The 26,897-nt window shown below is 44.5% G+C and overlaps 1 protein-coding gene across 1 annotated transcript in view; it reads left to right on the top strand.

Annotated features, from left to right (window-relative positions):
• LOC146796142 (SCO-spondin-like) overlaps positions 1 to 26,897 on the top strand; it is a 1,481,201-nt gene that overhangs the window by 200,918 nt on the left and 1,253,386 nt on the right. Inside the window, exons 27-34 of the mRNA XM_085631266.1 lie at positions 3,276 to 3,670; positions 5,295 to 5,525; positions 10,273 to 10,461; positions 10,580 to 10,594; positions 24,165 to 24,401; positions 24,844 to 24,966; positions 25,911 to 26,014; positions 26,352 to 26,589. Of these exons, the coding sequence (XP_085487392.1) occupies positions 3,276 to 3,670; positions 5,295 to 5,525; positions 10,273 to 10,461; positions 10,580 to 10,594; positions 24,165 to 24,401; positions 24,844 to 24,966; positions 25,911 to 26,014; positions 26,352 to 26,589 (1,532 nt within the window). The remainder of the gene's footprint in view (positions 1 to 3,275; positions 3,671 to 5,294; positions 5,526 to 10,272; positions 10,462 to 10,579; positions 10,595 to 24,164; positions 24,402 to 24,843; positions 24,967 to 25,910; positions 26,015 to 26,351; positions 26,590 to 26,897) is intronic.

Raw genomic sequence — 26,897 nt, 5'->3', positions numbered from 1 at the left:
ATAGGAGAAATGTCGCTTAGCGACATTTCTCCTATTATTTTACTCTGGAACGCCCCCTTTGCATCTCATTAGAGATGCAAGGGGAAGCGTAGAGTAAAAGGGTGCTAACATGCAAATTTGCGTGTTAGCACCCTGTTGTTGATAGGGCGCTAATTTTATCTCTGTTTTTTTGGCTTTTAAAGCCAAAAAAGCAGAGATAAAGCTCTTGTTGATATGCCCCCAAGTTTTTTCGCAAGTGTCAAAATCCTTTCATCCACCCCCAATGTGTCTACAGCTCCAGATGAGAGGTAGCGTGGGCCAGGGAAGCGAACCCCTCACGGCGGCGGGAGCGGGACCAAGGTCGCGAGGCAAAAGCCCGCGAAAATGCAGCACTATCATTGGAGCGCATTTTTTAAATGGGTGCCGCCCCAATAAGTGGCCAGGGAGCGGCCAAAGGGAAGAAGGTAAAAGGGGGCAGAGGCCCCTCTGGGAACACAAACAAGAAAAACAACTGACCTCGTCAGTGATACCCATCCACCCACACCCGAACATGGCAGTCGCAGACGTAAAAGCAGTGGGAAAGGACAGAGTGGAGGCAGCACAGAAAGGTACCCACGGAAAAGAGTAACGTAGATAGAAGAGCTGCTCAAACAGTGTCCTTGGACAGGTGAGCAGGCGACAGCACACAACGACAGCCAGAATAGAGGGGTTTCACAGACAGTGTCCTTGGGATGCCACACGGCAGGGGCACGGAGGAACAGGATTGGTCAGCAAAGGTACAGGCAAAGCAGAACGTCACTTGCAGCCCGGGCCGGCCTGACGGCCGCCCTCGAGGTCGGTATCAGGAGAAGCCTAAAACCGTAAACACTGGGGTACCTGCGGTACGGACCACCACGCAAGATTAGTGCTGTCGGCTAGAAAGGAAACAAAACAAGTGGGACAATATGACTAAGTGATGTTAATTATGGGAAAGAAATGGGTCGCGAATGACCAACCATATCGTTGTGAATGTTTGATCCATGTTTTCTGTGTCTTTATGAAATAAAACTGCGGCCTTAAGCTTGTGTCCTTCAGATATGTGAAGAGAAGGGAGTGTCAAGAATCGGGCCATGAAATGGAGGGGGAGAGCGAACTTGCAGGCCTGTGAGGGGTTCTCATCCTGCAAGAACTTTCAGTGACTCAGTGCAGGCTGAAGGGCACATGAACCCAGGAGGCCTACTCCAGGCATCAAGGGAGGAGTGATTCCTTGTCCAGTCCTCCTTCTGACGAGGCTTCCAGGGAGCAGTGTGAGAACTGGGTATTTGCTGTCTTTGACGGCGATGCACTTTGCACTGTTCTTGTCCAGCAGTGGTCATTCATGGAACAGGATCTTTAGTTTTTCGTGTTACCTACATAGAGGCACTAAATACTGTCCCAGGGTACAAGTGAAAACTGAGGCACACACTGCCCTACAGTCACACGGCATGGATCAAGCAAGGCTCATCCTTGATATCGACTCACCAGGGCAAATGTACCCATCATTGCCATGTAACCAGAAGGAGGGCAGTGCACACATTGCCACTAGGGTACCACTAAACTGTGGCACCGTATGTGTAAGCAGCCAGGACACTGAGCCACAGAAGTGTCACACACCACTGCACTGAGACACCAGGCTGTCACATGCGTACAACACTACCATCAACCCGGCCGACACAAGCAGCGCTATAATTCAACAACCAGGGAGCTGATCCGAGTGGCCCAGTGAAGGGGGCTATGCATTATTATCACCACCACCCCTCTACGAGGCCATTCAAAGAACTGCAGCGAGAATGACGAATAACATGCTGGAATCGAGGTTTCCATGCAGATGCCTGCATGATATTCCCCATTTTCAGAACTTTCACTTGGTCATGTTGCCTGCTTTGAGAGTGAAACTTCAAAATTACCCCCTCAGGGCGTGAACCTGCTGCTGGCTGCTGCTAGTCCCTGAGGCTCTCAGCACACAGACAACCCTCTTACCCAGCCACATGACTAACGCAAACAGCACTGCCACTGAACAAGAGGAGAGCCACACACAACACTGCTACTGAACAAGATGGCAGCCGCACACAACACTGTCACTGAACAAGAGGATAGCTACACACAACACTGCCACTGAACAAGATGGCAGCCGCACACAACACTGCCACTGAACAAAAGGAGAGCCACACACAACACTGCCACTGAACAAGATGGCAGCCGCACACAACACTGCCACTGAACAAGAGGACACCCGCACACAACATTGCCACCTGGCAATTGGGCCAGAATAGGGCTACATGAACAGTGAGCAATAAGGCAGCGTCATATACAGCGCTATCGCCGAGACACTCCTCTGTCAGCACAGAGCACTTACCCACACCACAAAACCATTGCCACGGCGCAGAAAGCAAATAGCATTGCCATTTAATAATGTGGCCCACATCCAAGTGAGCGTTAACAGTTTACAGAACCGACAATAAACCATAAGGCAAGTCGTAGCATCATCCGAGACCAGTGGGCCAGTAGCACGCTGCAGATTTATTGAACCACAAAACCAAATATATGGTGATTTTGTGACCTGCAATAGTGCCTTAAGAAAGCACCTCGATCAGCGTGTGTCATATATTTACAAGTATGTTATATGCCAGAATATCGAGTCCTAAATATCGTGCTACAAGAATTTTATAGTCAGGATATTGAATAAATGCTGCAATACACTACAAAATAATGTGAAAGTAAGTATAAAATGGGTAAATAACGTTCTACTATACCCAATACAACATATATATACCTTGAGGATATATATATATCTTCAAATGGCAGAGATGTGGTGTTAAGATTACTGAAACTATACTACCTAAATATCCATTCCTTCTCAATATCTTGGTAGTTGATATTCTGTTATATTTTTGTAGCACATTTTTGCTTTTGTGGTCCATATTCTGACATACAGCGGATCTTACATATACTGTAAGTGAGGCTGAGGTCCATTTTAAAAAACATTTGTCATTAATCGGTTCTAAGGTGAGCAGAAGCATTCCAATGGCTGTATAACAAAGGCGTGGGGCTTATAGGAAGTCAGAGTCCCCAGTAAGAAGTCCAGCTGAGGGCAGACAGAATGGGCCTGGCCCTCCATACTTCCTGTCAGTAGGCATTTGTCAATGTAACATGTTATGGACTGTTCTAAATTGAACCCAGCAGGGATGTGTTTGATGTTTAGTGGATTGGATGCGCTGAACTGATGCTGACGAGCCACAGGATTCAGACCTCCAGATGAATATGTTTCCATTTTTTAGTACCTGCGAGGGGGGCCGTTGGCAGTGCGGTTCGGAGGTATGTAGGCCGCCATCCCGATGCCAAGACTCTGAGTTCCTCTGCCTTGGCACTGGCAGCTGCATCCCTGGCGCGTGGGTCTGCGACAACGAAGACGACTGCGGCGACGGCTCAGACGAGGTCTGCCTCTTCACCTGTGCCCCACACGAGTACCGCTGCTCCAGCGGACAGTGCGTGCCCAGGGGCTACCGCTGTGATGGGACCGCTGACTGCCTGGACCACTCCGACGAGTGGAACTGCCCAGCGCCTTCCTGCACGGCCAAGGAGTTTCGGTGTGCCAATGGACGCTGCATCCCACAAGCGCACGTGTGCGACGGCGACCTTGACTGCGGCTTTGCTGATGACTCGGACGAGGCAGGCAAGTGGTATAGACTGATTCATAAACAACTCTGCAGAGGTAATTGGGAAGAGGAGTGGATAGATGCCTTGGGGTTGGGATGTTGAAGGATATGCGCTAAGTTGCTGTAACTTTCTGGTTGATTAGTTACTAAGATACCTGTAGGTCACAGCCGCAAGTCCAATTTGCCGCTATAGGACCACCAGGGGACTTCAGGCCATTAGGCTAGATAACGCCTTTGAGCCAGTCCAGTAGTACATGATCTAATGATGCAAAGCTAGAAACATGTAAACCAAGCCTACAATAACCACCTGAATCTGAGCATTAAGAAAACCATGAGGGAGACTTAGACAAACAGACAGACTCAGGGGCTTATTTACAAGCCCCATACGCCGCTGGTGCGTCACTTTTAAAATGGAAAAAGTGATGCACCAGTGGCGCAGAGGGCTTGTAAATAAGCCTCTCAAAGTCCAAAGAAATGCTGAACCAGTCTTACAACGACCAACAAACAGCAGATCTGAAAACAATGCATGAAGTCACCCCTGAATGATCTCTTCATCCCAAGTATAAAGAGGTATCCATGTCAGTCTCAGTAGCACCAATGAATATCTGGTCTATTGCCTTATACCTGCTTCACAAGCCCCAGAGTAGCCACCTGACCAAGAGGCAGCCAGCCTCAGAACGGCCATGTTATACTCGGTATAAAACATGAGATAATCCACCCCTAGTTTTATGGTCACCATAATTTAATATTTGTGCCAGCCCCAGATTTACTGCCCGATGGTAGGTATGAAGCAAGAGATGAGCCAACCTCAGAAGTACCACTTGATGCCAGCTATGAAGGAATTTGTAGGCAAGCCCCAGAATACACACTCCATTGGGAAGGTGAGCACTTCCAGAGGAAATGTCCAAAACTCTGTTGGTGAGTCAGTTACCACATTTCTCCACACAGGACCATAGGAGGTGATCTGATGATAGGGCGGCGAGCAAGAGGTGACCGAGTTTCCTAATAACCATAGAGAACAAGCAATGCACTTTAAAACCAAGAAAAATGAAATGGCTTTATTTATTTTGCAGTTACATTTCCTGTATTTTACGGATGGGCTACTCTGTACTTGAAATATTACACACAAGAGATAGGTTGGCCCCTCTACATCTTACATAAAAAAGATCACTACCTGATTTGAACGACTGTATTCTGGTAGTACACATGCAGTTGCCGATATATAGATCCTGGACCGCGTCTTCATGGTGTGGTGTTGGTGTGCCACACTACATTGTGTGAATCATCTTACATAACAATTCTGTTGTTTACACTAGATTCACCTAATCACTACATAGCAAGTTGGATACACTTAAGCACAATAGATGAATACAATAGTTAATAGGTTTAGGTAGATGATGTGAAAGTAATAATAATAGTATTCTTACCATGATGTAGTATTTAACAAGGTACTGGATGCAATTTGACTGTAGATCTATAATATTTTGACCTCAAAATAGTGTCATACAGCAGTGGTGTTCAAAAAGCTGCCAATGGTGCTTCCTGCACACACCTTGAATGTGTAGATTTGTATGTGCTCCATTATTTCACTGTGAGAGGCCACCAGAAATATCAGCTTTGTTCGTGTTTCTCCTCTGGCAGCTTGTGGCTCAGCCTGCAGCGCTGCTCAGTTCCGCTGCTCCGTCGGGAGGTGTGTGCCGTACATCCACCACTGTGACGGCCATGACGACTGTGGCGACTTCAGCGATGAGCGGGACTGCATGTGCAGCGCAGGCCAATTCCAGTGTCCGGACGGCCAGTGCCTCAGGAAGGAGCAGGTGTGTGATGGGCGGCGAGACTGCGCTCTAGGGACCGATGAGTTAGTCTGTCCAGGTAATAGCCAAAATGTTAATTCTTGATCCTTGTTTTTTGTGTGTAAATTTTGCAAAACACAAAAAATGTATGGCATCACAAATAGTTCAACTTTTGTTAAGGTAATTTCTTTTCCTATATGAATACTTTTCTAGGGGATTAATCCCAAATTCATTTACAACCCTTGATTTCACTCTGGCGTCTTGCTTCTTTTTGTTTCTCTGCCTTTTAAATATGCCCCTTTGCTCAGTGCAGGATTTACGAGCGTCAAGAATGTTTCATAGGTCAGACGCATTATTGTTGTCTTTAAAATGACAAAAATCCAATGTAGGGAACCAAAGATATGACTTTTTAAAGATTTTGCACTATATAGCACTTAGAAACCTCTAGCGCCACATTGTGACATCTAGTTGTGCTTGAAAAAGTAAAAGGTTCAGGCCGACTGCGATGGAGCCATGCTCAAATACCCCTCGTGGAAGACCTTGGTCAAGATTTTACCTATGGACTTAGAAACTTTTCTGGAGCTTTTTCTGTCGAGGTCCATCGATGCTCTTCATCAGACCCGGTTTGGTGAGGGTCCACTAGCTTGCTGTCCAGAGAGCTCCCGGTCAAACTCTGGAAGCCAGACCTCTGGAGCTTTTCAGCGGGAAGAACCAGCAGGGCAGGCCAGCTCATTGTTGAAGGTCGCTGGCTTGTCTCTCGAAGTTGAGTCGGTCTCATCATTGAGCTTTTTTCCAAAGTTGCTCCAAACTTCTCCAAACTTTTGGAACTTCTTCCTGAAGTTCCTCTTGGGGGCCCAAAGTGTCCAAAACTCAATCCAGGGGTCTGGAATATCCAAGATGGTCCTTGAAAGTTTGTATTTCAGTTCCCCCAATCTACTTGGGCAAAACTCCTACAATCCACTGGTCGCACTCCAGGCTGGGGATTCTTGGTGGTGATGGTCAGGAGAGCTCTGTTAATCTGTAGCTTGCAGGAAGTCCATCTTTATTCCTCTTGAAGCAAGGTACATCCAAAAGACTGTAGTTACAGATAATGTAGCAGGCGCAGTCAGTCAGAATGCAGGGCCTGATGGTGAAAATCAAATTTCCAGCTTGGTAAGTCTTCTTCTTCTCACAGTTCCAAGCAGCAGATCTGAGAGGATCAGCACCTCTCACATATATATTTAGTGTTCTTTGGGGTCAAGAAAGCAGGAGAGCGCTCCTGTCCAATCAGGTGCATGGCAACCCCCCAGAGCATGACCACTTCCTCCAAAGTGTGGTGTAACCTTCTCCCAAAAAGCACTATTATTGCAAAATTCAGTATGGCTGAGATTGCAGCAGAGGAGCAAGAACTAGTTAAACCAACCTCCTGTATGGCTCATTTCCATAGCTGCCCTCCCACTACATCTAAAAATGGCTGCCTTAAGCCTGCCATCGAGCTGGGTCAGGGGAGCTGCTGGGTAATTGGGCCTGGAATTCCGTGCCTGTCCTTTCCACCTTTGAAGGTCCATGGTTAACGACCCCTCCCCCTGCACTGGCATTCATGTGTAACAGAGCTCTTTCCAAGAGATAGCCTCTGCCTAGGTGAGCCATTATTCTCTTCATCAAAGCAGCCTTGCTAATCCTCTTAACTCTGACCAATCAGGGCAGACCATAGGAAAGCTGAACTTTGGATTACAGACAAATAAGTCTTATAACGTCTTTTCTGTCTATTTTAGGATAAATTTAACAATAGCATATTGTTGGATTTATCAATACCATTCTCCTAAGTCCTTGAAAGGATATTTTGCATAAATTCCTAGCGAAAGTTATGCATTAATACACTATTACCATGCTAACCTATGTGGCTGGGGATCTACAATGGGTGAGAATGAAATGTGCAATTTCTCCAAAATTAGTGCCTATAAAACATCTTTTATAAGAATCCTGCTTATAGTTACAGGACCCCCCACCCCTGGGGCACCCAGGGGAGACTTTAGGGGTCCTGAATATGCAGAATAGTGTAGATCCTCACTACACAGTGCTCCTAGAACACAAGTGGATTTTGGGAAGCACTTTACTACAATGGGGGAAGTGAAATGTGCAATTTATCTATCCCCGGGCATATAAACCCTATTTAATAAGGGCCCTGCTTATATGTACATGACCCCCCCCATCCCTGGGGCACCCAGGGGAAACCCTGGTGGTACCTAATATGCCAAAATATTGCAGTCCATCCCTTTATAAGGGCCCTTACCACCAAAGCGAGTTTGGGCACAATTTACATTTAAAAGCAGTGTTGCAACACAGGGCTGCTTTTAAAAGTATCTCAAGCTCTCAGCAGTGCACACATGCAAGTGCAGAAAGGGCTGCTGACCTCTAAACTGCCATGCCCTATTATATACTAAGGACTAACCCTGGGCGTATTTCGCGAAGTAGCGCTACGCGTAGCTAGGCAAAGTGCACTTCGCACTACGCGTAGCACTTCGCGAACTGCGTAGTACCCTGTTCGCACTGTGCAAGATGTTGTTTTCAATGATTGCACAGTGCAGACAAGCATCCGGAACTGTGCAATCATTGAAAACGGCATCTTACACAGTGCGAGCTGTAGTTTTCTGCCGCTCGAGTAGATTTTTACTCGAGCTGCAGCTTTCTCAACGCAGACTGGTAGTTTCTCATCACGAGCAGTCGCAAGCATACGCGACCACTCGCAATGAGAAACCTGACCTCCCCGCGTTGAGAATCTCGCCGGGAGGTTTATTTCCCACGCTCGCGATCGCTAACTTGATGTTGCTGATCGCGAACGAGGAAAAAGTCTCGCCGGGATGTCATTTTGCTTGCTCGCGGTTGCTAACTTGACGTTGAGGACTGCGAGCAAGCAAAAAATGACCGCTGCGCTACGCAACGCTACGCTACGAGTGTTTGCACTGTGCTACGTGCAATTTGCATAGGGCGAAGTAGCGCAAACTTCGCAAACTACGCGAGCATAGTGTAGTGCTTTGCCCAGGCTTACTAAGGACTTATAGGTAGTTTTAATCCCCTGCCCTATTTGTACTAGGTGCGTATAGGGTAGGTCATGCCAATTATAAATGTACCCTAAGATGTAGTGTACCCTCATGTATGTGTGTATTTTCACTGTGTTTTCAACATGGTACTGGGCCTGGTTAGGCAGAGCCCTGGGACAGTCAGGATCAGTTGCCACCAGTACCAGTCAGAAAAAATGTGGAGGCCCTGGGCACAGGATGACTTTGCAACAGGCCCATAGTTCATGTGGGCTCTTAATACTGAATTAGGTGGATATATTAATTCTCACCCAAATTGGTAGTGATCCAACAAAATGCCCAAAATTATAGACTGGCATGTGGAACGTGGTGGAGTAACAATAATTGCAGCATAACTTCCCAATACCATAGAGGGGCTAGAGGGATAAGTAATAAACACCCCCTATTCTGACACCCTGGAATTACGGATATCCCAAGTATCGGCAATACAGGGTGCAGAATCAGCACATGACAACTTCCGCAGTTTTCATGACGAATGCCCTATGAGGTTATTTCTTGCTATTTGTAGTTCATTCTAATAAATAGTAGCATACTTTAAAAAGCATGGTATGGAGAGCACGTTTCATACATTCTCCTAACAAAAGCATTCTTTCCAAAACACCAGAAAAGTGTCAAATTCATTTCATCATCTGAAATGATCAACATTCCTTCTATATAGTCAAACTTAGCCATACTTAGTTAAAACACTGTGCTTTTGAAATCACTGTATTTACTAACAGGCACATGCATCAACCACAAAACCGGTCGCAAACGGGCAAATTCTCAGAATCTGCCCCTTTGCGACCGGTATTTTTGCCTTTGGGATGCATCATCCCAAATGCAAAAATCGCAATTTAAGGAATCTCAAAATAGCGATTCCTTAAATAGCGATTGCATTTAAAGAATCCCTAATTGAGATTCCTTAAATGCAATGCATTAAAGTTTAAAAAATAGCGATTTCGCTACTAGCGGGAGCAAATTACCACGAAGCTGGACTTCATGGTAATTTGCTAAAACTTAGAAAAATGCACTTATTTGCATTTTTCTAAGTTTCATGTTGCGCGCACACATGCCCTTAGAGCATGTGTGTATGCAACATGTGTGCAGAGTTGAAATACATGGGTGCAATAGGGTGTCATTTTGACACCCTTGCACCCTAGAAATTGCGGGAGCAATTTGCGAGTACCTACTGGTACTCGCAAATTGCTCCCGCAATCTCCAATGCATTCCTATGGGCCTGGAGGCCCATAGGAATAATTGGGAAGCCATTCATTAATTGCGACTCGCAGTTTGTGAGTCGCAATTAATGAATGTTAAGGAATCGCTATTTTAATAGCGATTCCTACATGCATAGGCTTTTGCGAGTCCTTAATTGCGATTCCTTAATATTCGCAATTAAGGACTCGCAAAAGCTTTTCTTGATGCATGTGCCTGTTAATGTGTTGTTTTGCAAGAAATCAGCAGCCTAATGCTAATCTCGAATAATGCTTCTATTTTCAAGTGTGTATATAGAATTGATAACTCATTAGGAATGTTAGCTATCCTAATAGAGAAAAAATGACTGTGGATGTAAAATTTGAAGTGAATTTTAACAAGTTTTGAAAAATAATTTCAACAATGAATTTCTACCATAAATTTCAATAAAAATGAAATTGCAACTTGATTTAATGTCATACTGAAACATGTATAGTGCTATATTGCACGTGTACAGAGTTGCCTATATGTGGTTGGCACTAGACTTATGTCTGGGTTGATTGTTCTCTTGTGTAGGTTTGCATCTGTGTGCCCCAGGGCAGGTGCCCTGCACCGATGGTGTTTGCATTGGTAGAGAGCAGGTGTGTGATGGAGTGGCAGACTGTGCAGATGGCCTGGATGAGCAATGCCTGACGCCACCACCCCATGGAGTAACCAGTGGCCCGCCTTCCTCCAGGATTCTACCAGCCAGCAACACAACCTCTGGTAAAACCTCAGCTTAATCTATGGGCATTGTTCTCTACCTACCTACCTAGATCTTTTCGTTCAGTTTCCATGTAAATAGTGCCTGATATTATGAATAGGATCATAGCACTAAGAAAAGAAAATAAACCAACTTGTGTGCCCTATCTGCACTTTGGGCTTCTCATGGGTTAGAAAAGTGCTATACAAATGACAATACAATAAATACAGTATCACTCCCTTACTCTGTTCTATGCAGAGGGAATCTTGCCTCCTCTGTCTTGTTAAAGTATGATGAAGTACCCCTGCTTTGTATTTGGAGATGTGGTAGGATGCTATTACTGGGCCTCTCATCCCTGTTAATCTATACCGAGGCACCCTTAAGTAGCCTAGCAAGGCCCCGATTACAAGCTGCAGAGTACTGAAGGGGTGCACTTTAGAGGGCTGAGAAATTCATGGAATTTAGCATTTTGCCAAAACGATGTCATGTTGTGTGTAATTGTGTTAAATACAAATCCATCTTTTCATTCTATATTTTAGCGGGAAATACATCCTTGTGTCAATATTTGGCAATAGGACGAATTTGAACTACTGTTCACGTGCTTCCCGTTGTTCCTGTGCTTGCAGTAAATATTTCCTGGGAATTGCGCTTTTGTGGTAACTTTTTTTGCTGCGAATGGCGTGCAAATATTCCGAGTAGCGTAATGGCATAATTTTCGTGCAACAAGCTAATGTGAAATTCCCGAAATTACACTAATTACACCAGTGTAATTTAAATTTTGCAAAGGCCTGGGGCAAACTCCGCACTAGTAATTAACCAGTACCATGTGGTAACAGCGCACCAGTACTGTACGATTACAACAAAAAAACAAGCATTGGCATAGCCAATAGGTCTCGCCTTTGGGACCTTATAAGTGTTTAGCCATGCAACAGTTGCATAACTAAATACTTATAAGGTGCCAAAAGCGAGACCTATTGGCTATGCAAAGCGGTCCTGCAGCCGCGAAAGTGAAAGTGATCGCAATCGCGATCAAACATCAAAGCGGCCGCAAAAGTGAAAGTAATCACGGAAAAGCATGGCGCGCGCTCGCGCGCACATGCACTGTGGCTCTAGGCTGGCCTGGTAGCACTTTTTGGAGCCCTCTCAATAAGTCTCGCCAGACCAGCGCATGCGCTGGGTCAGGCGAGACCTAACAAGCGCTAGTAATGTTGCCAGTTGTGGGTGTGCCGGCAGAGGAGGCTGGGTCTGCGCAGCAAAGCGGCCGTGCGGCCGCGAAATTGAAAGTGATCGCGATGAAAGCGGGCGTGCGGCCGTGAAAGTGAAAGTAAGCGCGGCGCGCCCGCGCACATGCACTGTAGCTTTAGGCCACGGCAGCACTTTGAAAAGCCCAGATATAAAATGTCTCTTCGAGCCTTTGGCTCGCGAGACCTAACCATGTGGAATGGGGAATTACTGTGTGAATTTACCAGCCAATATTTTGCTTGTAGCGCCCCAGAGTGCCTTGTCTGAGGCTTGGGCAAGGGTTATGGAAATAGTCTAGTCTGGGCTGCAATGTAGCCTTTACCCGCTGGATTTTCCAGTTGGTAAATTATGGAATCCTTGTTCCCAAACCCAGTGATTTCGGATGCACTGGAAGTCCGCTCCGCACAGTTTCCGGTGGGGGGGGAGGGGCATTTCTTTTATGGGCCTCTTGCAAGTGGGCTGACTAAGCAGACAGTGTGACACCATGAGGCATGAGAAGTAATGGAAAAGAAACAAGGACTCTGCTAAACTTGTAAACGGCTTTTGGATCGCGTGAGTGGCTGAAGTGCATGAGATTTATTGGGAACGACATGACCAATCTTTTCAAAGTTTAAAATAACAGTTTTGGTACTTGTAGCAAAAATATATCATAAAGGATAATGCCAGCCTTCGGGTGCCTCTGGCTGAAAAGGAAGGGCGGGGACTCCTATTTTTTGCAGCAAAGGGAGGGGAAGAGAGGGAAAGATGAAACCAGTCTTATCGCCTGGGCTCCAGCTCCCTGAAAGAAATGTTAATGTGTGCAATCGGTTATTAGGCAAACCTAAAGGCTTCTTGGGAGCCCTTATATGGCTTTAATTGGTGAGGTTATTTGAGGCTTCATGGTGACAAACATTTATTCTTTGTGGCAAACAAAGTCCTGCGCACGCAATCAGGGTAACGCTATTGATAGCATATAAAACGAAATGAACAATACTCAGAGACTCTGGTTTCTTGAAAGAAAAACATCAACATCAATGACATTTCTTAGAGTGGTGTTCTTTATATGTAACAAAGTCTGACCAATACATGGTGCAAGAACATTCAGCCGACACGTGTTTCGTCACACTGTGTTTAGCTATGACTCTTCAGGGCTGAGAAGGACATGGAAACAAAGAAAAATTCTTTAGAAGATAAATCATAAATGTTAAAGCAAAAAAAAGAAACACATGGGTTCACATGGTCTGGTACTTAACAAGTACAGTTAAGTGACAAAATCAAACGAAAGCGACAAGAGCAGTGTGCCACTTGTGACAGGAGAAGAAAACCACCCTATGTGTTGGGGTGGATGTGACTGTTCAACAAAAGAGAAAGATCATGGACCATGCGGAGTGCTCGTGGATGAGGAAGGTAACATCTGGTGTTGAAATACAGTAAAGAAGATGGAAAACGTGGGGAAGGAAAAGTCAACCTCGCGTCACTGGGTAATGTGAGTCCGAACCGTAAATGATACTAAAGTGAGATGAGTATCATTTACGGTTCGGACTCACATTACCCAGTGACGCGAGGTTGACTTTTCCTTCCCCACGTTTTCCATCTTCTTTACTGTATTTCAACACCAGATGTTACCTTCCTCATCCACGAGCACTCCGCATGGTCCATGATCTTTCTCTTTTGTTGAACAGTCACATCCACCCCAACACATAGGGTGGTTTTCTTCTCCTGTCACAAGTGGCACACTGCTCTTGTCGCTTTCGTTTGATTTTGTCACTTAACTGTACTTGTTAAGTACCAGACCATGTGAACCCATGTGTTTCTTTTTTTTGCTTTAACATTTATGATTTATCTTCTAAAGAATTTTTCTTTGTTTCCATGTCCTTCTCAGCCCTGAAGAGTCATAGCTAAACACAGTGTGACGAAACACGTGTGACGAAACACGTGTCGGCTGAATGTTCTTGCACCATGTATTGGTCAGACTTTGGTACATATAAAGAACACCACTCTAAGAAATGTCATTGATGTTGATGTTTTTCTTTCAAGAAACCAGAGTCTCTGAGTATTGTTCATTTCGTTTTATATGCTATCAATAGCGTTACCCTGATTGCGTGCGCAGGACTTTGTTTGCTATTTATTCAAGTGGGTTCTCCCACTTAATCGCAGGGATCCTTTGGGTTGGTATCCCTGACCTGGCAGCACCTAAACTTACTTTCGCATAGTGATACCCTTAGTGCACACGCTTGAGCGCCATTTTCCTTCATTCCCATCCAACCCTGCCATTTTGTATATTTATTCTTTGTGAGCGGTAATGTAAGCAGAGGCGGCTGGCACAGGTAGGCGCGGTAAGGCGGGGCGCGGGGGGGGGGTCGATGGATGTAATAGGTATTATATATTTAATTATACCTATTCCGTTATCTGTCGACTTCCTGCCCAATTCTTTTTGTACATTTTAAGGCAGCCTACCCTATATTGTGTGTAATAACATTTTTATATAAAGTCTTGCATATTCACAGTGTTTTCAGTTGCAGGATGGGACCTCCTGGCACTACAAATATTCATGTCAGTGTTCCCCAGTGCACCAATCAGATATCAGTTCTGTGACTGGTTACACACACAGACATCTGCAGTGATTGCATTAACCAACTGAGTTTTCATAACATAATAGAATGCTTATCTGATTAACTACTTTAACACTGTTTCCATACGTTTCATGCACCTCAATTTGTGGATAAACTGCAAAGTATTCTTTAGGAGGCTGCCATTAAGGCCTCATTTCCAGCGCAGTCCTGCACACATCAGCTTAAGGATTGTGTGTGTCCTGGAAGCTGCATCAGCCCTGACTAAAGTCCTACAAAGAAGGGGGAGGTTGAGGCTCTTTCAGCCTATTGGAAGTTGCCACCTGTCACAAGCAGCCAGGGTCTATTGTTCCCAGTAGATCCTGCCCACTTCATCCTCTGGTTCTTCCCCACTCATTCACTGCACAGTACTTCTTCTCAACTTATTATCTGTGCCGTACTTTTCCATCACTCACCTCACTCAGTGTTTGCTGTGTTTTCTTCTCACTCTTGTTGCCTACACTGTGCTTCTCCTTCACTCGTTCCACTCACTGTTTGATGTGCTTCCCCAAAGTCATTGTCTGTGCCGTGCTTCTCCCTCACTCATCTCACTCACTGTTTGATGTTCTTTCCCAAAGTCATCGTCTACGCCGTGCTTCTTCCTCACTCATCTCACTCGCTGTGTAATGTGCTTCCCCAAAGTCATTGTCTGTGCCGTGCTTCTCCCTCACTCATCTCACTCACTGTTTGATGTTCTTCCCCAAAGTCATAGTCTACGCCGTGCTTCTTCCTCACTCATCTCACTCACTGTGCAATGTGCTTCCCCAAAGTCATTGTCTGTGCCGTGCTTCTACCTCACTCATCCCACTCACTGTTTGATGTGCTTCTTCTTCTTCACTCATTGTCTACGCCGTGCTTCTCCCACACTCATCTCACTCACTGTTTGATGTACTTCCCCAAAGTCTTTGTCTGTGCCGTGCTTCTCCCTCACTCATCTCACTCACTGTTTGATGTGCTTCCCCAAAGTCTTTGTCTACGCTGTGCTTCTTCCTCACTAATCTCACGCACTGTTTGATGTGCTTCCCCAAAGTCATCGTCTATGCCGTGCTTCTCCCTCACTCATCTCACTCACTGTTTGATATGCTTCACACAAAGGGCCATATGTAGAAAGGCACATTGCGATCGCAAATGCTGAAATTCGCAGAATTTCAGCGTTTGCGATCGCAATTTGGGCAGTATGCTATGTAGGGAACAACAACCCACATGCAAAATAAGGAATCGCAAAATTTGCGATTCCTTATTTTGCAAATGCATTTAAGGAATCCCAAATAGCGATTCCTTAAATGCAATGTAGAAAGCACCCAAGTTGTGCTATTTTGGCTTAAGGAATCTCAAATTACCACCAACTTCAGGTTGATGGTAATTTGCGATTTCCTTTAATAATGCAGTTTTTTGCATTATTCAAAGTGCCATGTGGCACACATACATGCCCTTAGGGCATGTATGTGCGCCACATGTGCACCCATGCTCATTACAGGGGTGCAACAGGGTGTCCTATTGACACCCTTGCAACCTTGAAATTGCATTCTCAATTTGCGATTCTCTAATTGAGAATCGCAAATTGAGAATGTCTTCCTATTCATTCCTATGGGCCTTTAAGCCCATAGGAATGAATGGCAAGGTATTCCTTATTTGCGATTCTCAATTAGAGAATCGCAAATAAGGAATAGGTGGGATTCGCAAAAAAAATTGCTAATCCTACCTACATAGCGTTTTGCTATTCTCTAATTGCGATTCCCTAAAATTGCAATTAGAGAATCGCAAAACACAGCCTACCTACATATGGCCCAAAGTCATTGTCTACACCATACTTCTCCATCACTCATTGCCCTCACTGTTTGTTGTGCTTCCTCTTCACTCATTGTCTGTACCATGCTCCCCTCTCACAATCTCACTAGAACTTCTGAACTATTATTGATTACAGTGATAATATCTGACTTTCTCCTAGTCGCTTTTTCTAGTTTCGTACAAGACAGGTCTTCTGATTGTGTTTCTGTCATTTGAATCTTGGTAGCAAGAGGAGTTGTATTTATTGAACAGTGGCTGCCTGTCAGCTCTGTTATCACCATCTGGATTTTGCACTAAAACACAGCAGTGGTGATGTTTGCGTGAACATGGTGGCAATGTTCAATGACTGGGGTGAAATCTAATTTACTCAGATGTGATCTTGCTTTATTTTTGGCATTTCACGTTACAATTGTTATGTGAAATGCCTGGCATTGGGCCATAACACCATGTTGCCTAATTGAGTCTTTTGTACACTTTTGTATAGGATGAAATGCATCCTTGTACCAAAAAAGTCACAAGGATGTATCTTGCACTAAAAAACTGCAAAAGACTGATACTAGAAATTTGCATAATTATGTGTAATGTTGTGTTTTTTTTAGCATATTGAATTATTTTTGCAAAGGAAACTATGTGATTTTCTCTCGATTGCCAAGAAGTGAAATCAACAGCCTTGCACCTCTGACCGAAAAATATGTTTCTAAAATTCTGGTAGAGCTCAGCGAAGTTGGTCACAATGAAGATCTTCCTTGAAAGCCCATTAATTTATTTGTGTTTAGAAACGGACTCGAATCAGGCATTTGGCCATCTAACCTTTCGAAGTCGTATGTCTGACATGTGACTGAAGAAGTGCCATTGTTTCAGGGGTCCCAGGTCTTGACTGGGACTGGCTCTGCCAAGGTAACATCACCTCTTCAGTCACAGAGCAAGTTGTTACCACTGAAATACGTGTATGGTTGTCGCAGAGACAGTCACAAGTCAGGTTTGTGCCTCCAATTAAAAGCTCCGCATAGTTCAGTTGAGCTATTCACTCATCAGGCACGTGCCTCTACATGCCTAGTGTTGTTGCGTTAGTGATTGTCAAGGTTGGTCTGGACCCTTGAAAGCTTAGTTGGGTTGCAGGAGAATCAGCAAGAATTGGGGCATGTGCATTGGAAGGCTGTGCCACTGTGATGTTCCTATGCTTCTGATATGGCAGTAGTGCTTGGGTAGAGAAAATCTCAATCGATGACTGTGTCTCTGATGGACTGGGTATGTTGGGTAAGAATCAAGGAAAGATCGAGCTTTTGGTTGGTAATTGTCACCAATAATGTTTGGCAAGTACATGAAGTGGAGCATATTTTTCTTTAGAATTCTCAGAACTCCATTTATTAATGTTCTCTTATACTTCAGAATGCTTTTTCCTGAATAAAGGTTGGAGTTACTTGCACTCTTAAGGATACACTTGGAACCCATGGTGGGGGTACAAGTTGATCCATATATCAAAGACCCTGAAGTTCTTTCTCTTGGAACTACTGTTCATTAGAGAAACACAGAGCTAAAGTCTTTAGTTGTTGCGCTGTGACAGTTCTAGCACCAAGGTTTTAGGAAGGGTCCGGAGGATAAACACACAAAAAGTACTGGAGTGAATCCCAGAGAGGACATGGAGGAAAAGTCTATAGTCTTTGAAGATTGTAATACTCGGTTCTGCTCACTACTATAGGAGGTCTAGTGTGCACTGACCTGATATCAATTACTTAGCCTAGTTTTTCCACTTGACTGAAGTTTGAAGATGATCTCAAGGCTTTGACTCAGGGAGTCACAGGGGGCCCAGAGTAGCAGTGCAGGAGGGAATGAAGAGGAAGACATCAAGGAAGCTGATGCTACGGGAACAACAGGTTTGGATGGACTTGACTGGAGACTGGAGCACTTCTAGGTTCTAAGCGATACCAAAGGGGATGATGGATGGAGTGTTAGAGCAAATCAAACACTCACCCCCAGTCAACTGATCTGGGTTTAATCCATCATCATTCTTTAGCTCACTCCACCACCCCAGTTCAGACATGGCCATATGCAAATCAGTCTGACCCTGTGCCTCATGGGAACAGTCCAGCCCGGACTGCCAAGCCATGTCTTCTCTGGACCGGAAACAAGCATCCTGGGACCGGTTCCGGGTTCATAACCCTCATTAGCCAGGCTATCTTGAATCCAGTGGCAAAGTGGGCAAGGGACCCATGTCTGGAGATACCCTCCCAACTTAGAGCAAACAAAGCAATGCCAAAGGAGATGATGGACGGAGCGTTAGAGCAAATCAAACACTCACCCCCAGTCAACTGATCTGGGTTTAATCCATCATCACTCTTTAGCTCAATCCACCACCCCAGTTCAGACATGGCCATATGCAAATCAGTCTGACCCTGTGCCTCGTGGGAACAGTCCAGCCCGAACTGCCAAGCCATGTCTACCCTTGACCGGAAACAAGCATCCTGGGACCGGTTTCGGGTTCATAACCCTCATCAGCCAGGCTATCTTGAATCCAGTGGCAAAGTGACAAAGTTCACTGTCCAACAACTGTAGTTTTTGCACTTCTAGGTTCTGGCAGGGTACTTCAGTCGAGCGGGAAGGGTGAAGCCTGTTCCTCAGGGAGCGAGGCCGAGCCACGATTCAGGTTTGGGTGGGATTTATATACCCACTTGAAGGCTCAATAGATATAACTAAATCACGTCTGGCATGTGGGGAACATGTCTGTCTCGAAGTATCTCAAACCTTGGAGAAAACACATGTTAATTCAATCTCTTTGATCTTACAGAATGGGCAGGTGCTACTTGCCAAACATCAGACATGAGGATGCTGGGTAAACATCACTCATGAGTGTGTTGGGAAAACATCAGTTATGAGGGTGATGGGGAAACATTGGTCATGAGGATGCTGGGGAAACATCAGTCATTATATTATATCATAGCATGCCATAAAGCACCATAGTAATAAAGCAGCATGAGCCCTGCATGCTAGACCACTAAGCATTGGGTGTTGGATGGGGTCGTGACAGAGAGGCTCAGTAGGAGATTGTGACAATCAAGCCCGGTGAAGATTTCTGTCTTTGGACTAAGAAGAATTTCTGGAGCTCTGTTTCACCCTGCGGGAGGAGGCTGCAGACTGTAGCTGAAGAGGGCTCCACAAGGCTGTGTACCATTGCTGGGAGGCCCTGCTGAAGAGGATTTGCTGCTGTGGAGAAGAAAGTAGCAGGAGCTGCAGCAAAGTCAATCCCACTGGCGATGCACCTTTATTGCTGAAAAATGTTTAAAGTCCCAGGTTTAAAATTTTAGTGGAAGGAACCCTCTCTAACACAATACCAAGGGTCCAGGACCAGGGGGGCACCAATTAGGGGGCTAAAATTTACTCCAGCAGGGACTAGCAGCAGCAGGCAGATACGTTGAGGAGTCTCTGGAGCTTGTAGTGCCCCTGTAGCTCACACAGGAGGCCAGCCAACTAGCCCTTGGAGTCACCCTAGTGGTCCAGGGTCCAAGGAGCTAGTGCAATCTTCCTTTCTCAGGCAGCATGGCAGTCCTTCAGGCAGCAGGGCAGTCCTTTAAGTAGAAGACAGGCCTTTTTTGAGTCTTCCACAGGTCCAGAAGTGATCTGAAAAGCTGTTCTGTGTGTCCAATATTTAGATTTGGTGACAGCCTTTGTGTGTGGTGGGATTCCCTGTTCTACCCCCACATCTGCTTCTGGAAGGTTCTTCGCTTCCCTTTATCAAGGCACCAAACTGTCAAGGGTGACAAACGGCTGGTGTCAGGTTTCTTTGTGTGTGTTGGAGGCGAAGCCATTTGATGCATAAGTGGGGCAGGGTGCTGCTCTACCCCGCTCATCTTGTCCACACCTAATCCCCTTTGTCTCACTGTCTCAGAGGAATTCACAGATCCTAACAACAGAACCATTCACATTCATGTGACCCAGGACACACGAAGCACCAATGGTTGGGGCAAGAAAATGCCAACTTTCTAAAAATGGCATTTGTGAATTGTGAAATATCATCTAGCCTTACCCTTAAAGAGGATTTTAAATTAGAGTGAATTTGAGTCTAAACAGCATATCTCTATCTACTCCCAATCTAAACCTAGCACACATTAAATGTAATAAGGTAACCCATTTTTAGTCAGTGGGAGAGATAGGCCTTACCACAGTGAATAACTACTTTTGGAGTTTTTCACTGCCTGGCTATGAAAAACTTAGGTACACATGTCCTACCTTTTGAATACCATGCACCCTGCTCTAGGAGCAGTTAGAGCCTACCCTAGGAGTGACTTATAAATATTAAAAAGGAAGTCTGGGACCTGACAAAAGGTTTATTTTACAAGGTCGAAGTAGCAGTCTAAAACTGCACAACAGGCTGCAATGGCAGCCCTGAAACAAATGTTTTAAGGTGCTACTTTTGTGGGTGGCACAATGAGTGCTGCAGGCCCATTAGTGGCATTCAATTTACCATCCCTGGGCACATATAGTACCCTTTACAAGTAAATTAAATCCTCCAATTTGGTGTAAGCCAGTTTTACCATGTTTTAAGCAGAGAGCTCATGCAACTTACCACTGGTTAGCAGGGAAAAAGTGCAGAGAGTCCCAATGCCAACAAACATAAAGTCAGGAAATGAAGACAAAAATCTGTGGTTTGACTCTGCCTACAGGGCCAGGTCCATCACTTCCATTGTTCATTCTCAAAATCATTGTTTTCTACTTCTTTTCTGATTTTAATTCACTTCTCGCTACCTTTTCCTTGAATGCGCTCTAACTAGTAACTTCTTTCCACCTTTTCAGTCTCATTTCCATGCTCAAAAAGTCCTCTTCCTAGCAGTCCAGCCCCACTGCATGTCAAGGATGGTGTCCAGGATGTGCATGAACAGGGTCACATTGACACCTTGTTTAGATTTGATTGCAGTAGGCAAAAGGTGAATAGTGAGCATTTAGCACACCTCCCAGCTGCTCTAATCCTTTCAACTTAGGACATGGGATATGTATTGTGAAGTGCTCGGTGCTTTGTCATTGTAAGCCAGTGTCACACTGCCCTGTTCTCTGCATTGAGATATCAGGACAGTACTGGGCATTAGCTCAATTAATATGGTATTAGAGTCTGATCTAGGCCCAATCATGTTCTATCAGGTCATATTGGAGAACTATGCTGAGGAATTAGTACAGTTAGCTGTTGGCCTTTGATGACAGCAAACTGTGCTGATGTATAAAGAGGCAGTGGAGGTAGTTAAGAAACTTTAGGACCTGAAGGTTACCTTGGGCCACATGCATGTTCACACCATTATTGATATTTATTTTGCATTGTTTTACCATGCCTTTGGTATCATTTGTTCATTTTAAAGCTGATTACTGTGGTACGTATGTATGATTTAGCCAAGTGTCATACCATCATAAGTTCCACACTGCATTTTGTCATAGAGGCAATTAGAATAAAAGTTAAACTTGTCGATGCTGTATTTAGAACAGGGGTACTCACAAACTTTCTGTCGGGGGCCAAAATTACAGTGTGGTTAGTGGCCGAGGGCCGCACTGGTAGGGGTGGAGTCAGTGGGGGCGGGATCAGTTGGGGGCGGAGCTAGAGTAAAAAAAACTTTCAAAACATCTGTCTCCCTCTCTCTCTGTCTCCCTCCCTCTCTCTCCCCCTCCCCCTGTCTCCCCCTCTCTCCCTCCTCCGTCTCCCTCCCTCCTCCGTCTCCTTCCCTCCTCCGTCTCCCTCCCTCCTCCATCTCCCTCCCTCCCTCCTCCGTCTCCCTCCCTCTCTCTCCCTCTCCCTCCCTCTCCGTCCCTCTCCGTCTCTCTCCGTCTCCCTCCGTCCTCCGTCCATCCTGTCTCCCTCCCTCTCTATCTCCCTCCCTCTCTGTCTCCCTCCCTCCCTGTCTCCCTCCCTCTCTTTCCCCCTCTCTCCCCCTCCCTCCCTCTCTCCCCCTCCCTCCCTCCTCCGTCTCCCTCCCTCCTCCGTCTCCCTCCCTCCCTCCTCCGTCTCCCTCCCTCCCTCTCTCTCCCTCTCTCCTTTTCTTTACTTCATTATGATGGCTCAGAATGGGTCTATGCTCCTGTTTGTACTGTAATTTGCTGTCTACAATCCATGATAGGACATACAGAGCAGTGACAGCCTTTTCATGTTTCTGAGCTGCACTTATTGAAGATTGTATATTAACCAACTGTTTTTCTGAGGTAATGTATGTGCTGTGGACCGGGTGGTTTCAGCAAAAGGGCATATACACTAATTCTCAGCCTGTGATTGGTAGCTGAACATGTTCATGATATAGGGCCCGATTCGCAAAAGTAATCTGAGACAAAATCCTAACTTTACGACTTTCTGTGTTCACAAAGGGCATTTCGGAGCAGTAAAGTTAGAATTTTGGCTCAGTTAAACTTAAGTTTTGGTTTTAAGTTAAACTTAAGACAAACTTAAGTTTAACTGAGACAAAATCCTAACTTTACTACTCCTAAAGGCCCTTTGTGAATACCGAAAGTCTTAAAGTTAGGATTTTGTCTCAGATTACTTTTGCAAATCGGGCCCATAGTCCCTCTCCTTCAGCATGAGGGGATGTGGCTCCTTTTACATGATTTTTAGACCATCACAGTGTAAAACTAAAAGTAGGAGAGTTGTGTACGATGCATAGGCACACATATGCGCAGTGATCTTTGTTGCCACAATCTTGATATCAAAGCTTTCAGTAAAGAAGGATCCATCTTTCTGTCAGTGAAAGTTGATGACATCATGATGGTTCCTCCTGTCCTGAGCAGAGCCTGCTCACAGGTTAGATGCGAACCTGCTGGCCACTGTACAGGAATGTGCAGTGGACAATGACCTGAAGCAATATGGAATTTAAAGAGGAGTGGAATTAGGTCGGGGAGAGCAGAGGGTCCAGGGATCTTGTGGATGGTCGAAATGTCATATTAAGGGCCTGATTTACAGTTCGGTTGATAGGTTACCCCATCACCAACATGATGAATTTTCAGTCCATAGTATTACAAGTGCATTATGCCCAGTGGCACTTGTCATGAGGCATATGGGATATCCATCATGTTTGTGACAGAGTAACCAATCCGCCGAACTCTAAATCAGGCCCAAAGTGGCTTACCATGACATGAGTAGGCCATAGTGGGAGTATCCACTGTATGAGACTACTTATAGATAAAAGGTGCACATATACTGCTTTGACACCAGAGGGGGCACCAAGGCAGTAAATGTTTCTAGTGAAAATGAAATATTCCTTTAACTGATGTTTAAATGGTTATATTCAGATTAAAATGAAAACCACACACCCTAATTATATCATTGTTTATACACTGTTTTTGAAAGCATTATTTGTAGGCGGAAAGTTTTTACTTCTTTTTGCAGCACACGTCCCCCCATAGATCTCGCCATACACTGACTTACAGTTTTTAGGGTGTTTTATTATCACTATTGTTTGTGAGTTTAGGTTGGACTTGACAGTGCAACTGCCTCCCTGACCTATGCTACCAATCCTTCAAATTATATCTAAAGTTGGTTTTCGCTTCACCCAGAGGAATATTTCTCTCTCTCCTGATGTTATTGTCTAGTAGGCTGACGATTCCTCCTCCTAGAGTGCTTGCACAGAAATGCATGAAAGACCATTTTACATTTTCAAAAGTAGGCTGATTAATCATACAATAAATTATCAAATTACTCAATTCTTCAATTGTTTATCTCATACTCAAGACTCAAAATGCAAGTCATACTTGTTGACTTTGCCATTGCTTATTATGTACCTCAGCTGAAGCTTTAGATGCATGTTTATGCTTTCTTTTCAATTTGACTCTCTTCTCTTCCATGCCATAGTTGAATGATAGAAATGCTATTTTCCCCTCTCTATCATCAAACTCTGCTACTTTTTTGCCCAAAATACTTTTTGAAGTTTTGTTTTCTTTTTTATTGATATTTTAACAGATTATCAAGTGTTATACAGTAACAGATTATCAAGTGCTATAGAGTTGTCACTGATTGACTGACTGAATGACGCACTCACTCACCGTTTAGTGTTAAGTTCGTACTTAGGGCAACAATCAATGATATGCTATGTCCAGTGTAAGGGACCAATTAATATTTGAGATGAAGAGTGTTCTTTTTGCTCTTGCAGGCCCTCACTGTGGTCGCTACGAGTTCCAGTGCAAGAGTGGGGAGTGCACACCTAGAGGCTGGATGTGCGACTTTGAGGCTGACTGCCAGGACGGCAGCGATGAGTTTGAATGTAACCGAACCTGTGGCTTGGATGAGTTCAAGTGCACTATGACCGGAGAGTGCATCCGCTACTCCCAGTTGTGTGATGGCATCCCCCACTGCAGGGACCAATCAGATGAGAGCATGGATAACTGTGGTAAGTGTAGAGCTTACTGGGGAGTTCTCTGGTACTGGTGCACATGGCAGTAGTGGAGCACTAAATGTATAGAGTGATGGGAGGGGTGTATCTGAAGCAGGACTATGCGACAAATGGAATCAAAATTCCTATAACTGTTAAGTTTGGAGTGGTCAGATAATGGAAGGAATTCCTCTGGAAGTTGAGTAGATGACCCAGACAGAACACTGGTACTTGTGGTAATTGTTGCGAGAGGGTTTTTGGATCACATCTCCTTGCAGATCTCTCCTCAGCATGTTGTGCCCACCAGTAGAGATGAACTTCAGAAGAGTAGGGTATTGGAGGTCTTTAAAACTCAGATACTTCTTATCATCTTGGAACCTTAGTTGCCCAGGTGTGAAAAGAGAGAATGGTTGGTTCCAAAATAAACCTGATAAATAATTCACGTGTTCTGTTTTTCTAGGATCTTCACAGATCCCTCCCTGTCCCGGACATTTCATCTGCACAAACAGGATGTGCATCAACATTTCGCGGGTGTGTGATGGAACCCCCAACTGCCCGCAGGGGGAAGATGAGATGGCTTGTGGTGAGTCTTTCACACTCTTCTAAAGAGTCTTTAAATACGGGAACAAGAAGGGTTGATGCTGAATTGCAGTCATGGCGGGTAAGGAACAGTACCAACATTTAGTTGATTCAGACAGCACTGCCACAGTTGGGGCATTTCTGGCCCTGGCCCTGGCTGCAGTATTTACATTTATCCTGCTCTGTTTAGACCAGCAGACACTGACTTTCACTAAGCCAATAGACTTACTTGATATGCTTATATGACTCCTTTAGAGGATCAGTTGCCAGTATGCAATGTCATCTATGGTATTTTATAACATGTATATATATCTATATCTATATATCTATATCTATATATCTATATCTATATCTATATATATCTATATATATATATATATCTATATCTATATATATATATATATATATATATATATATATATATATATATATATATATATATATATAGGTATATATATATATATATATAGATATATATTTATTTTATTGCATAATATTTAGTAGTGTGTGTTAATAAATGTACTTCTCCTTTTTCTATAGAAAAAGTACTGACTGGACAATCATTTATTGAGTGTTATTAATGCCTGCCAGTGAATAGTGATTACTGGCTCACACCACCTCCCCTGAGTAGGCCATTGACAGCTCTGCCTCACTACCCTGAGAGAGGCAAGCTCTTCAATGGGGTGCTTGGTTCCCATTAATTACAATTGTTGACATATTACGTGTGCAGGCCTCACAACTAATAACCCAATATCCTACAGTATATAAATGTATATTCTTGAAGGATATAGGTTTGGGCCAAACGTTTGCTCCTCTGAGGGCCTTTAGCAGTAATTGACCATATCATGGAGATGCTAGTAATGGGATGCTTTTATGTCTGCACCAGCGTGCTGTGGACATATCAGTTACTGTAGTCTTTTTGATTCGCTCTCAATGCCTTGCTTGCAGATGGTGGGATCAGCACTGCTGCTCCACCCAGAGACAAGAACCAGACAGCGCCCCCATGTGAAGAGTATTCATGTGGAGATGGCAAATGTATCTCATTTAAACAGGTAAGCATCAGAGACCAGATAGAGCATTCCATATCCAACTATCCATCGCCTCTGTTCTTCCTATTTAAAAAAATTAATACTTTACTGTATGGGTACAAAACAGCATTAATTCATACCAATGTAATGCACCAGAAAGTCCCAAGATTCACAATAATGTTGATGTAAAAATCCCATCATTAAAACATTGCAATTTTGTAAGCTGTTCACGTCTCATAAGATGCAAATCTTCCTCCCTACTTTCCTTTCCTCCCCCCTCTCTTCTTTCCTCCTCTCTGCCCACTTAATTCTTAGCCAGTCTCTTTCACCTCTGTGTTTTTTTTCTATCCTTCTTGTGTAGGTGTGCAATGGGATAGCAGATTGTGGGGATGGAGATGAGACTTCTGGTTGGATACCCACAGATGAACGATTCTGTGGCCTCTGGGGGCCCTGGAGCCCATGGGACAGCTGCAGCAGATCCTGTGGCACAGGAGTACAAACAAGGAAAAGGGTCTGCAGTAGCCCCCCAAAGGATGTGCTTTGGCACTGCAGAGGAGAGGAGATGCAGGCCCAGCAGTGTTTCACAACTTCATGTCCAGGTAAGGCTCTCATACACAAATGCAAGTTCCAAATATTGTTTAGAAGTATTGCATTTGTGAATGAGTAAAGGAGTGGGTCAGTTACATTGTAAATGTGGGCCAGTAAAGTAGCAGGTAAGTTACAGAAAAGTTGTATGAGTGGCTCGGTAAAGTTGTAGCCATGGTTAGGTGAACTTGATGTAGTTCAGTTGAGTTATCAGTGTGGGAATGTATAGAAGGATGTATTGACTGAATGTATTGTAAGAGTGGGGAAGAAAATCTTTAAGTGTATGCTAGTAAAATTGTAAGGGTTCTTCATTATAGTTTTG

The sequence above is a fragment of the Triturus cristatus genome, chromosome 10 (genome assembly GCF_964204655.1).
Source record: "Triturus cristatus chromosome 10, aTriCri1.1, whole genome shotgun sequence".
Classification (NCBI taxonomy): domain Eukaryota; kingdom Metazoa; phylum Chordata; class Amphibia; order Caudata; family Salamandridae; genus Triturus; species Triturus cristatus.
This window is presented reverse-complemented; position numbering and strand designations above follow the sequence as displayed.